We start from the raw sequence: 14,078 nt of genomic DNA on the forward strand, positions 1-14,078 counted from the left end.
AAAAGTGCAATGAGAAAAATGATAAAAATAATAAATAAATGAATAGTTTTTTCTCTTGTTTGTGAAATGTAATTTACTTTTAATAAGTAAATAAGTTATGAAAATGATAATTAAATATATTTTCGAATTTAATAATTGATTAAATCTTTCATATTTAAAAACTAATAGAAAAAATACTGGCTCATAATATTCTAGTGGCATGTTTATGTAAATAACAATGAAAAGTAAGAACAATTATTAAAGAGAATTTGTTAAAAATACCATTTTTGAAATATCCCTTTTAAAAAATAACCATTTTTTGGCCATTTTTATTTTTGCCCTCCTTTAATTTTTAATGACCATTTAACCCTTAGATGAAAAATATTTTGTTCAATAAAAAGAAAAACAAAATTTTTCCGCTAAAAAAATTTTAGATATATTTTCCCGCCAAAAAATTTCCCGCCAAAAATTTTTTTTTGTCAAAACAATTTTGATAAAAAATTTCGACAAAAAAAAATTCCCGCCAAATTTTCCGCCAAAAAAAATTTACAAGGTGTTTAAAAGGTTTTATAAGGTAGAAACCTCATAAAAATCTTTTAAACACCTTGTAAACGCTTTTACAAGATTTTGAAAAGAGTTTTAAAATGTTTTAGAAGGTGTTTAAAATATATATAGTCAAGGGCAAAACCCAATTACATTAGGAATATTAAACCGACCTAGATAAAAGGATAAAGCCAATGGGCCTTATGGCCTTGGACGGACATGGGCCATGTACGGGCCGTGTATGGACCTGGTTATGGAGTCCATCCGTAAAGTGGTTTATAACACTCCCCCTTTGATGACATAACCATGCCGATGCTAAGGGATCGTTGCAATACGCTAGGGGGTTCTTGAACGAGGCAGCACCCCCTAGCGCATTGCAACAATCCCTTAGCATCGGCATGGTTATGTCATCCAAGGGGGAGTGTTATAAACCACTGTACGGATGGACTCCATAACCAGGCCCATACACATCCCGTACATGGCTCGTGTCCGTCCAAGGCCATAAGGCCCATCGGCCTTATCCTTTTATCTAGGTCGGTTTAGTATTCCTAATGTAATTGGGCTTTGCCCTTGACTATATATATGTAACCTCGAACTGATCAATGAATAAGAACAAGAGAATTTTTTCATTCGATTCTCTAGTTTACCAACACGTTATCGAGGTATTTCCTTAAACAATCTAGTGTACAAGGTTTTTATAAGGTTTTTAAAAGGTTTTCAAAAAGGTTTTTAAAAGTTTTTAAACACCTTGTAAAAACGTTTACAAGGTTTTTATAAGGTTTTTAAAAGGTTTTTAAAAGGTTTTTAAACACCTTGTAAACGAATTTACAAGGTTTTTAAAAACGTTTACAAGGTTTTTAAAAGGTATAAATTTCAAAAATTTGGCGGGAAACAATATTTTTTGGCGGGATTTTTTTTTTATTTTGGTGGGAAAGTTTTTTGATTTTGGTGACTGTACATTCTTGTTGTCATTCAAAGAAAGGGTAATTTGGTCATTTTGTACATAAAGAAGGGTAGTTTTAAAAAGAAAATTTTGCACTTACACCCACTTTCTCCTAAACTATTAACATACACACCCACTTTCTACTATCACTATACTTTTCTTTTGTAAAATTACCACTTACCCCTCAAACTAAACAAACCAACTCTCTTCCAATTAACTTACTTATGTAGATTCTAATTATAGAGAGAGAAAACAATACATCTTCTTCTTCTTCAACCATGATTCCTCCAATTTATCAACCAACAAAAAAATCTAACTCACCATCCTCCCAATTATTCAACCAAACAATACATTTTCTTCTTCTTTGTTTTGCTTTTGTTAATCCATTGAAAGAGAAAAGCTTGTTTTTGTTTTTCTCTCTTTCTCTCTCCCATTCTTTTTCTAAATTTTTCAAAAACCATTCCAACAATAGTGAAAATCCAGAGAAAGTGAAATCTTTAGATCTCTTTCCTTATCACTTTAGATTATATGAAATTCGATATGAGTTTTCTTGGTTTTATTGTGATTTTATGGATTAATTGTGGTATTGTGAGCTTTTTTAAAATTGAATTAGTTTTCGTTCAATCTGAGAAAAAGTTTGAGTTTTGTTGTGTGAGTGTTATCTATTACTTATATTGTATCCACAAATAGTTATCCATTTGGATAAGTTTGACAAATATTGTATCCACAAATAGTTATCCATGTGGACAAATATTGTATCCACAAATTGCACTATAATCCCGATCGATAATATATTTCCAAATGGACATGTTGTCATGGACACCTGAATTGATGGGTATTACTTCTATTCAGAATTGATGGGTATTACTTCGATAATATGTTTCCATATAGATATGTTGTCATGGACACCTGAATTGATTGGTATCCACAAGACCATAAATATATGGATTTGATGTTGTCATTGTACCATAATGTACAATAGTTCATCTAAAATATATTAATATAGATCTTAAAATATAGGAAAAAATTAAATCATAACTTATTGTATAAAAATAAATATATATAACTAGTACAATTAAAGAAAAGGAAGAGAAAAAGAGAAAGAGGAGAGGGAGAGAACCTTTGTCCAAAAAAAAAAAGAGGTGAGAGAGAGAGAAAGAAAAAGAACGATTCAAAAAAATTTATCCTCCATCAAAATTCTTCTGAGGACAAAATTGTAAAAAAAAAAAGACATGGACACCTAAGCAACAAACTCACAAAAGTATAGAGAGTTGGAAAAGTGGGTTTTTGTGAAAGAAGTTTACCCTAAAGTGGGTGTGAGTGCTAAAATCCCTTTTAAAAATAGTCAACATGAAGGGGTATTTTTAAAAAGGGACTTGGAAAAGGGGTATTTTTGAAAATGCCCCATTATTTAAAAAGTTACATGAGCGCGACACATCAGCTTTTTTTGTGAGAGTGATTCTCTTTTAATATATAGGGGATAGACAATAGCTAATAAAAACATTTGAATTAATACAACTAAGATTTTTAAACCAATAAAAAAAAACTATATGTCACTAGGCATATCAATTAGGCCTAAAGCCCGCAGTCCAGTCCGTTCTTGAAAAACACCGGGCTAAGACTTAAATATATGTCCAGAAAAATTGGGCCTTTTTGACTCAGCCCGTTCGGGCTTTAGATTTTTTAGGGCTTAGCCCGATCGGGGTCGGACCGGCCCGAAAAGACCTTATACAAATATAATTATACTTTTTTGTTAACTTTTTTGTTTGATTGCAATATTTGATTGTAAATAAAACTCTAATCTTATTTTTCATATTTACTTAATAAAATTACTTAATATTTTTAAAATCTTTATATGTGATATTTTATATGAATTATATATTTTTTTTATTTGGTTAAAGTATATAAAAAATTTTGGTTTTTAATTTTTTATTATTATTTTAGATTATTATTATAGAAAAAATTTAGTTAGTTTTAGTAAATATAGATGAGTTATTTAAATTTTGATTGATTTGTTTTATATTGCACCTTTTAAACTCCTTTTTAACACATATTATAAACTAACTTATAAGTTAGAATTTTTGATCCGTAAGATAAGCCCGAAAAAGTCCAAAAAATCTTATAGCCCTGTTAGAGCCGGGCCGGGCTTGAAATATAGGCTTAGAAATATTTCGGGCCGGGCCGAGAAGGGCTTAAATATAGGCGGGTTTTGCGGATTTCGGGCTCAAAAAAATATTAGTGTTTGTGTAAAATCGAATCACCTCTTCTTTGTTGACTTAGGTCTTGAATGAAGATGATATTGAGAAAATTGCTGCTCTGGACCAGAACGTTTTCTTTTTTCAAGGTTTAGTATAACACATGTTACTTACTACTACTTCGAGAACTCTCTATGTGAAAATTATCATTATTATTTTTTATTTCCCTTTTGATTTTAGTAAATTTCAAAAATTTCATCTTTGATTTGTAGCAAACAAGAGATGATAGATTAGAATCATCGGTTATGTAGTTGGAATATCTAGAATGGTTGGTGGCGCACTTTGAGGTGCAGGCAGGCTTCAATATATGAGTTATGGACAGAACGAAACAACCGACTTCATCGCAATACTCATCGCTCACCTACTACAGTCACATGCCATATTGAGAACACCATTAAAAACAGAATCGCCATCTTCATATCAGAAATTGATTCAAGATGTTTGGTTCAAGCCGTTAGTTCTCCTAAGCATGACCAAGACTTCAAAATTTTATAAAAGGTATCTTGTGGAGAAGGAGACAATGATTTAAACCCAACACTTTATTCCAAGGTCGTAAAGCTAGCTAATCAACGTCCACGAATAATTTTTACAAAGGCAAATCTTATCCTAGTTTATCATGTTGTATTGGAAAATTGAAATAAATTGGATGGCTTCAATTATTGAGCTTGATTGGCAAAAATATTATACTTTGTAGTGATATATAATGAGTAAGTTTGAGTTATAATAAAAAATCACATTTATATACAGTATCATCCAATTTCTATATCATTAAAGTAAATTTTAATGTTTTTTCATAAGTATTTTTTTTTTTTGAAAATCATTTGCGCGGACTCACGTACCAATGTGTAACAAAAATTACAGTAACCACAATTTGTTTAAGTCTAATTTTTTCCCTCATTTTTTACTTTGAAAACTACAACAAAGTATAAAAATACGAAAAACAAAAAAAATTACCATTAACCACTACAAAAAAAACTTTATTAATTATGTTATTTGATTTCAAATAACATAAAAACAAATAGTATTTTAAGAAAATACAAAATAAAACTAATAAATAAAAAATATTTTAAAAATAACTTGTTGCGTAGCACACGTACCAACATAGTATGTATAATAATATAATTTGTTTTTCTTCAAAAGATGCACGTATACGGTATACACATACATTATATTATATATATGTATTAAGAAACTCATAATTCAATTCTAAGTCAGTGACACTAATTTCAATTGTGGCCGGCCCGACGGTGATCTGTTGGGTTGAGTTCGAATTTAATCGTGTCCTGGCCTATAGTGCTGCTATGCATGCATGGTTTAAATTTTGAGTCATTGGATAGTGAACTGAAGTGAATAATACAATCTCTGTCACACCAATAAATATTTATTAAATTTAGTGGGTACATGTATTCACTAGATATTTTTTGTCTTTTTGTTTTTTAAGTTCGGAAGGAGTGTGAGAGTTTGGAGTTTGGACCATTGAACTTTACTATCCAACGCGCAATGCGCCATATTTTTGCATATCCATCCACTAAATTTCGTGGTCGAACGTGTATATTTTGCGGAGCAAAACAAACTCAAAACCTTTTTTTTTTGCCATATATATTAATGAATGTATAATTTGTTCATAGCATAATTCACCAAAATATTTCGAAATTGTCCACTCTATGAGATTTAAGAACGGTTAGACAAAAGAGATATTAAAATTCGAAAATAATTCTGAGACACTAAATAATATAATACCCACTGAATGTTGGCAATTAACGTGTATAAAATCTAACTGTAGTCATCACTTTTTCAAACATCACCTCACTTTCCTACTTTCTTTTGTCAATTTATATTATTTGTTAATTGTAATTGTCTATTTTGATCAATCGAAATATTAAGTTTACAGTTTTTTTAAAACCAAAAACACACAAACAAACAAAGATGAAACAAATACAAATGTAACAAGTTGATCACAAAATTACATCATTGGGAGGCACATCCTTCAACCTTTTTACTTAAATATGTGGCTATGTTTTTGTGGGGACTAGTAACCTTCACGTCCTCTTATTCCTGCTTCCAAACAGCAACGCAAAGTAAAACAAGATTCTAAAGAAGAGACCTGACGCAAACGTAATCCACAAGCATTCCCACTTGCTCAACTCAGTAATACCCTGCTGTGCAAGTAAGTCAGACCCGGTCCTCAAGCAGGTGGACTCCGTTATTCTCGTTTTCAGAGAATTACCGAGAGTTTCAAGGAGCTTAACTTTCCCGGAAGCAGATACTCCTCCGAGAAGAGTGCTGTCAAATACTTGGACTCCCTTAACAAAACATCGAGACGGGTCATCAAACTCGTTGATTAAGACAGCCTCATACGGATATTTCAGTAGTGAAATGTAATGAAACCATGTCCAGTAGACCGGTATCCGATCTCGGTTGACGTAGAATCCACTCAACAATAAACAATAGGCGAGATAGGAAATGGCGACCATGTAACTTAACATGATATTGGGAACAACACCGGATATGAAGGTCACGACGGAGGATCCTGACCAAAAGGAGGCGTAGATTAGGAGGCAATAGAAGTAGAAACCCTCTAGTCCGCCACTCAATCCAACAGTCCAGAATGTGATCGTGGAAAACACTAAGGAAGGGGCAATGAGCTGAGGAAGAGACACGAGAGAGTGGGATATAACGTAGGAAGATGTTCTGTAGGCGTTGTGTGTGGTCTCTCTCAAGAAAATGTATCGTTCCTGGATGAAAACGGGGACATTGTCTAAACAACAGTAGAACATTGTGGGCACAACGAAAGCGAACAAGGTCAACCTCTCTTGTGCTCCTCTTGGAGTGTGGTCTAGCTTCCAGTACACAGTGGCTAAGAGAAAACCAGTCACCATTACACTAGCAATCCGCGTTCCTACAAGCTCAGGCATCCGCATCCAGTTTTTCATGTACCGTTTGGCTAAGATGAATGTTTCGAACAATGACGGGTTTGCGTATGAAGACACTGTTTCCATGGAAACAAGAGTGCCTCTAGATGAGCCTGAGACTAGTTTACCTCTAGAGACACTTGCATTGATGGCTTCTTTTAAGGTTAATGGGCTGTCTAGCTCGAACATGTTGGTATGTGGAGCAGATTGGCTGAAACTGAGCTTGTTTTGTTGCCACTTTTCATTGAAGTCAACTAAACTTCTGGTTCCTTCTGTGGATCCTTCGAGTTCTCGAACTAAATCAAGAGCGAACTCTGTGATGTTCTCTTTCTCCGGGATAGGACGACCGAAATCGGCGAAGAATCCGGGAAGACTCGCCGGAGATCCATTGAACACACTTTTACCACGAGATAAGATGATAAGCCGATCAAGCAACTCCACGATACGAGCACTAGGTTGATGGATCGACATAATTACAATACTGCCACTTTGAGCGATACTTTTCAGAACTTGCACCACCATAAACGCGTTTGTAGAATCCAATCCCGACGTTGGTTCGTCGAGGAACAAGACGATAGGATCGTGAATAATATCGATTCCTATTGAAACGCGCCGTCTTTCTCCGCCAGAGACTCCACGGTGTCCTTCGTCTCCGATTACCGTGTTCGCCGCGTTTCTAAGCCCTAATTGGTCAATTAGGGCTTCAACACGCTCCATCTTCTTGGATTTGGATAAAGATCTCGGGAGACGGAACTCGGACGCGAACATTAAGGTTTCTTTGACGGTAAGCATCGGAAAGAGAAGATCGTCTTGCATCACATACGCCGATATGACCTTGAGCAGTCGAGTTTGCAAAACTTTTTCTCCGTTTAGAGTTACGGAGCCTCTTAAGCTTCCCTCAGCAACTCTCCCCGCTAATGCATCGATCAACGTAGATTTACCTGCTCCACTTGCACCAAGAACGGCGAGGATATCTCCGTCACAAGCTTCGCCGGAAACATCATCAAGTAGAGTCTTTACTCCGCTTCGCCGTGAGAAACCAAAACGACGTCCAAGTATGACATCGTATTCAAGATTGTTGAAGGCTAGGACGAACGGGACAGGTTTTAGGTGTAAGGCTTCGACATCTATCACGTGATGAGCTGGATCATCGCTTTTTACGCTGTCGGGGGAATCTCCTTTTTGGAAACTGTCACAATCTTTTAGCAACTCGTCGAGCGTAGGTGATCCGATAGCAATCTTTCTACCGCTAAGTGATAGATTCATCGTACAGCTAGCGTCAGTTAGAGATCATCAAACTGATGGTGGTGAACTAAGAAAGCTCTTATAGTAATTGTATATTTATGATGCGACGTATAGCTCGATACGTTGAGTATTTATAAGAAAATATGTAATTGGTGTGTTATAACTTCTTGAACTAAAAAATTTGAAAGAAATTTAACGTTAATGGCTCGTACGAGCGAGTCGACAATTTATTCAGAAATTTGGTTTTCGACATTAAATGTATGTAAGAACTAAGAAGCAAAAAAAAACGTGGTCATTAAATTCTTGATCAGACTTGAAAAAGAAAAAAATTCAAGATACTAAAAGTATATTGATTTTGGCTTTTGCATTGCGCCACGAGTCGCATTTGAACATGACTCATCAACAAAATTTTGAAGCTGTGTTTCTGTAAACACAGTGACACGTTTGTTAATTGGTATCAGCAACCAATAGTGACGAAAGGTTTAATCGTCCAGAAGGGCGCGCAGATCCAAAAGATATTTTAGTGCATCACAATATTATAGTACTATATAGTTATTTTATATACAGAATATGAAAATTATCAAAATTCAATTGGTGGAATTTGCAATAAAGCACCAAGATCCGCCCGCCTGATCATTCGTCCATCTTATGCTTTTTAAAACGGAAACCAAAGCATATGTACATTATGTAAGTGTTAGTATTCTTTCTGATTGCCCATACACACATTCTTTTGTTTTGGTGGTATTATGGTTTTGGAATCATCCAAAACCGCTAGTTCTACACTCCTAACTACCTATTCAAACATGAACACGGAAACATACAAAATATACATTAATGAATATATGTATAGTATAGCATGTAGAAGTAACTGATGAAAAAATCCAAAAGAGAAGAAAAGAAGTGATAAACATCATTTATTGAAAGGAAGTAAGGAACCATATCGCGTTGACAAATTTAGCATGCATGTAACGCATACAGATACAGTGGATGCTGATGTCAAAGCTAGTAGGAGAACCACTCACGTACGTCTCTCACTCTTCAATGTGGCTCCACAAAACGGTTAGTAATTTGGTATGGGTACTTCACTTTATACTCACTTCTCCACTAATTGGTTAAACTCGAATGCCCAATTGAGTTGGATTCATGATTAATATAGTTTGTTTGGTATGGTTGTAATGGAGACTCAGAATACAACTAACAATAATAGAAAGTAATTGACCAAAAAAAACAAAAAATGACAACTTGCAAGTTAAAAAATCTATGCTAGTTCTTAAAAAAAAAAAAAGAGTAAAAATTTAACTATAATTTGTGTGTGGCTCGTAGGATACGACAAACACCACCAACATCGCCGTCGTACATGCATGATTTCATTAAATTATTTTTTATCTTTCTACTATTATTTCATGAAATTTCATTTTCGACATAACTGTACTTAAGAAATAATATCAATTGTGATTGTTGAATTTAATTCGTGGTACATGCTTGGAATAAATGCAATTAGGCTTGTTTAACTCTCAAAGCTGGGATATCTACCAAATTTTATTTAAAGTAATGTTTTTCTATATTAAAACATGTTTTCTTTGATTAATAGTAGTACAAATTACAAGTTTCAAATCATAATATCTAAAATAGTATTTGTTTTCTCGTCGATCGGCAGGGATCTGACGGCCATATACACATTCTTTTGTTTTTGGAATTATGGTTTTGAGTGTCCACAATCGCTAATTCTACAGTTATACTCCTAAAGGGAATGAAATAAATAACATTTAAGAAACCGAATTATGAGATATAGAACTTTTTTTAGCACGAGAGATTGCTAGCTAAAAATAGGAAGTTAATGGCAAATTAAAGTTTTGTTTAAAACTGACAATCGAATTGTCCACGTGACCCATAAACGAATTTTTGCACTAGTCCACCCGCCCTAAATTAATGTATCATGATCTATCACTTCAAAGCTGCTGGGACATGTACCAAATTTTTGTTTAAAGCAATGTTTCTATATAAGAACTACTTTTCAATAGCAAGAACTACTTTTTCAAACGTTTATCGCCCATAATTTCTTAAATCGTATAACATCACAACATGTAAGTTAGTGTATGTATTACTTATTTTCCGTCGGTACGAGTATGATTGTGACGGCAATTTAATTTACTTTGTTGTTTTGGAAGCATGGCACAGGTGAGAGAATTCGGGAGGTCCCAAATCTAAAAACAGTCGGGTTTTTTGTTATTCATTTCACAAGGATATTATTATTAAAACAAATATCTTTACAAACGGATAACCACAAACTTTAGCCCCAAGAACAAGGAATACATCAGTCCTAGTTCGGGAACGTGATCCGACATCAGCAAAACTAGACAAACAAACTAAAGGCTACGATTATGGAATTTCTAAATTTCTGTCAATCTTCTCTCATAGTTGCTTTCCAAAGAAAAGATGAAGTCATCAAGAAACCGTCAATTTCAGAACTGATGCTTCAAGTCCTCTTGTCTTCTTGTTTACATGGAGCCTCAACTGAGGTGAAAAAATAAATACAGTCGGTTAGTCTAACATATTTGTAAGAATAAAAAATGTTTGTAAGATTATCTCTGTTTTCAACCAATAATATATTTGAACAGAAAAATTGAGAGACCTAACCATTTGAACTTACAAAAGATACCCTTATAATGATAGATCATTATTATTATCAAGCACAAAACTTCTCTGCTTATGATCAACTCAGTGTATGAATCGCAGATCAAAGATTCAAAGTTGCATCTCTAGCTACCCCATATAATGTTGGGATTTATGAGACAAAGCTCACAAGAGAGGGTAGACAAACACTTGGTGAATGAATCCCCCTTTACCCACAACAAACTAACTCATTCTCAAGGGGGAGGAGAGAACATCAACTTGTGATGAACTCCCCATAAACAAGCTAGATAGAACCCAAATACTCGAGAGTAAGCGGATCCTAACTAGGAGAAGCACTAGTTTGAGACTTATCCTCTTCTAGTATCACAACACTTAGAGTTTGTGTACTTAGGAGAAGGAGGATTAAGAATCAGTAATCTAGGCTAAGTAAAGCAGTAAATAAGAAGAGTTTAGGTGGATTTGAGAAGAGAATAGGCTGCCTTAAGGGCAGCCCCTAACCGCTAATCCTAAACTCTCTACATTGTTAATATGAAACAAGAACACAAGTATAGAGAGGAAATCGGTTTCTCTTCTATTAGATAATATTGTGATGTGTTGTTGTTACATATGAGAGATTATACATTAATATAGGAGAAGAAGGTCATATGACCGTTAGACACAAAGAGAGAAGAAGAAGGTGATAGGGACGTTCTCAATTCAACTTGGTGAAAGCGACTTCCTTCCTTCACCAAACGCTCACGTGAATCTTCTCCCTTCCTTCCTTTTCCTTTCTTCTTCTTTATGGGCCTCTCTCCCTTGTAAGGCCTCGTTTTCCTTTCTCCCAAGCCTCTCAAACTCGGCCTCTCTATCTACTGGACCGAGCGTAGGCCTAAGGGCCGAGACCGTACGGACGGGCCTTCTCTTCATTGTGTTCACGGCCTAACTGGCCGCTCACGGACACGGACATGGCCTTACCGGCCTTTACATGGCCTTTCCGGCCTTTCTTCTCTTCTTCCAAGGCTCGGCCTTACCGGCCTCTCCTCTCTCTTCCTCCTTACTCTCTAATACTCCCCCGCACGCTTGATCTGCAGGGCACCATGGGGACCAAAGATCAAGGGTGGACTAGTGTCATCTACCTCATTAAAAACCTCAACAAAGAAAACCTCTTGGGATAAAACTTTGTTAAGGGAAAAAGAGTATAGACTCCACTATCCATGATGTCCCATTGATCTTGGTTTGTCAAGAACCAGCTCTCTCCTCTTCAGGCCTTTGAACCGCTACACTCCTTAGCCCTTCTTGCCTTGAACTCACTTCATATGATCTCTCCAAGCTTGCACTTCTCGAATTTTCTTTTGAGGCTCTCATAGTCTCCTTCACCCTTGAAACAAGTGATAAAGAAGAAAAGAATAAGTGTTTGCTATGAGGAATATCAAAGAAAATTCTAAAGAAAACTTTAAAAGAACATATTAAAGAGTAAAGACTAGTAATAGAGCTAAGATAATGAATTTAAGAATTAAAATAGAGAAGGGTTTAGAGCACAGCCTTTATGGTGTTTTGATGGATAGGAAGGAGAGAGTTGATCACAGTTGCGGTTTGGAATTCCTCCTTGAGACCGCTCCTCTAACCATGGTTTTAAACCCGGTCAGTTTTATTTGTCAGACTGACACATGCCCACTGAATCGGACATAACTTTCGAACGGCTGCTCGGATTGGTATGATTCCACTTCCACTGGCAAGATGACTCTGTGGTCTCGAACTTTAATGAAGAACGCGGAAGCCGAATCGCAGTGGAAGGGTTTCGTCCGAGTCGATCTTTGAGACGCTTCGGCTGAGCTTTAAGTAAAGACTTTTGCTTGTGGCCGAGCAGAATCTGTGAGGTACGGTCTGAAGTCACTTGATCTCCCCCGTAACCTTTACTTGATGATGGGCTGAAACCTCATCACCTCAGTTGAAGCCTTGTGCATCACCGTTCTTGTGCACATCCAATCAACAGTTGAAACCTTGTGCATCACCTTTCCTAAAGACCATTGTGCACATCCGATCAACAACTTGGCACTAACACACATGCTCTTGGACTGATTCATCACCTTCCACCAGCTTAACAAAGACTTGGTGGCCCTTGGTTCTAACTCCAGGCATTGTGCTGCGCTCTCCTCATGGCTATCTTGTAGCCTTCAACCTCGCCACTTCTTCTTCTTGAGATAGTAGGCGAGCTCCACACAATCTTCAAGGTTGAAACTGAAACCAAAACTCAATGGGACAGTTTCTAAACAAGAGATTGTGAGAGATTAGAGAATAGAGAATATAGAATATTACTGAAAATAAAATAGAATTTTAGAGAATAAGTAACCAGAGAATTAGTAACCAAGAGTATAGAGTATAGTAGAGTATATGGGCGGAAGTATAAGGTGAGTGGAGAGTAGAATAGAGAATTTGCTCAAGAGTTCTTATGGACAGAGTTATACTCTGTTTTCTTGAGTTGAAAGAAGCTTTGACAGCCAAGAACATCCAAGAAGACAATCTCTTTTGGTGCTTTAATGGCTGAAACACAATGGACCTTATGGAAAATTAGTTTCTCCAAAGGTTTAACAACAAAACTCCTTGTAGAATCACTTAAACAAGTGTTCTTCAAGAGATTAAGGCTTGAAGATCCACGAAGATAACATATAGAAGATGTTTTTCGTGGTCCCAAGCAAAGAAGAAACAACAAAAGCCTTTGGAACAACCTATTGTCCAACGGTTAAAAGAATGCATCTTGGACCAACTTGAATCTATTTGACCAAGCGGGCCATACATGCTAAAAACAAGAACTCTCTCTTCCCCAAACTCGAATCTGGACACACCATATGGCCAGAAACAAAGCTTTCTCAACCTTGAGAAGAAGAAGAATCGATTTAGTAATTAAGCCTTTAAAGGAAATTTAACAAAAGCAAAATTAAACCTTTAGAGGAAAAATTAACTAAATCCTAAGAGAACTAAATCCTAAGAATTTCGTGGCTCATACAAGCACACAAGAACCGTGAATCCTCACCATGAACAACACAATTTGCTCAATGGTTCATCACTTCCCACACATCCCAAAATAAACAAAGCTATTACCAAATCGGTAAAGCTTAAGGATGGGGCTTGTAAAATCGATTTCTTTCCACACACTTGGTCTACAAATTCTAACAAGACAAGAGACCAAGCTTACTCAACAATGAGCTGCTAGAGAATCGATTTAATCAACAAAAGCAAAATTAAAGCTTTAAAGAAACTAAGCTAAGCGATTTAACACCTAAGCAAAGTCTAAAACTTTAACTAAGCTAACTCCTAAGAAAACGACTTTGAGAATGAGTTTAAATCACCAAGAACAGAACCTGCTCTGATACCATGTTGGGATTTATGAGACAAAGCTCACAAGAGAGGGTAGACAAACACTTGGTGAATGAATCCCCCTTTACCCACAACAAACTAACTCATTCTCAAGGGGGAGGAGAGAACATCAACTTGTGATGAACTCCCCATAAACAAGCTAGATAGAACCCAAATACTCGAGAGTAAGCGGATCCTAACTAGGAGAAGCACTAGTTTGAGACTTATCCTCTT

At 35.7% G+C, this 14,078-nt stretch overlaps 1 protein-coding gene across 1 annotated transcript; it reads right to left on the reverse strand.

Annotated features, from left to right (window-relative positions):
• Positions 1 to 5,560: 5,560 nt before the first annotated feature.
• LOC104791796 (ABC transporter G family member 19) lies at positions 5,561 to 8,135 on the reverse strand. Its single transcript, XM_010517766.3, has one exon. It carries the CDS (start codon positions 7,896 to 7,898, stop codon positions 5,760 to 5,762), a length of 2,139 nt encoding a protein of 712 aa, XP_010516068.2. The 5' UTR covers positions 7,899 to 8,135; the 3' UTR covers positions 5,561 to 5,759.
• Positions 8,136 to 14,078: the final 5,943 nt, after the last annotated feature.

This window comes from Camelina sativa, chromosome 6 (assembly GCF_030686135.1).
Source record: "Camelina sativa cultivar CO46 ecotype springtype chromosome 6, ASM3068613v1".
Lineage (NCBI taxonomy): Eukaryota > Viridiplantae > Streptophyta > Magnoliopsida > Brassicales > Brassicaceae > Camelina > Camelina sativa.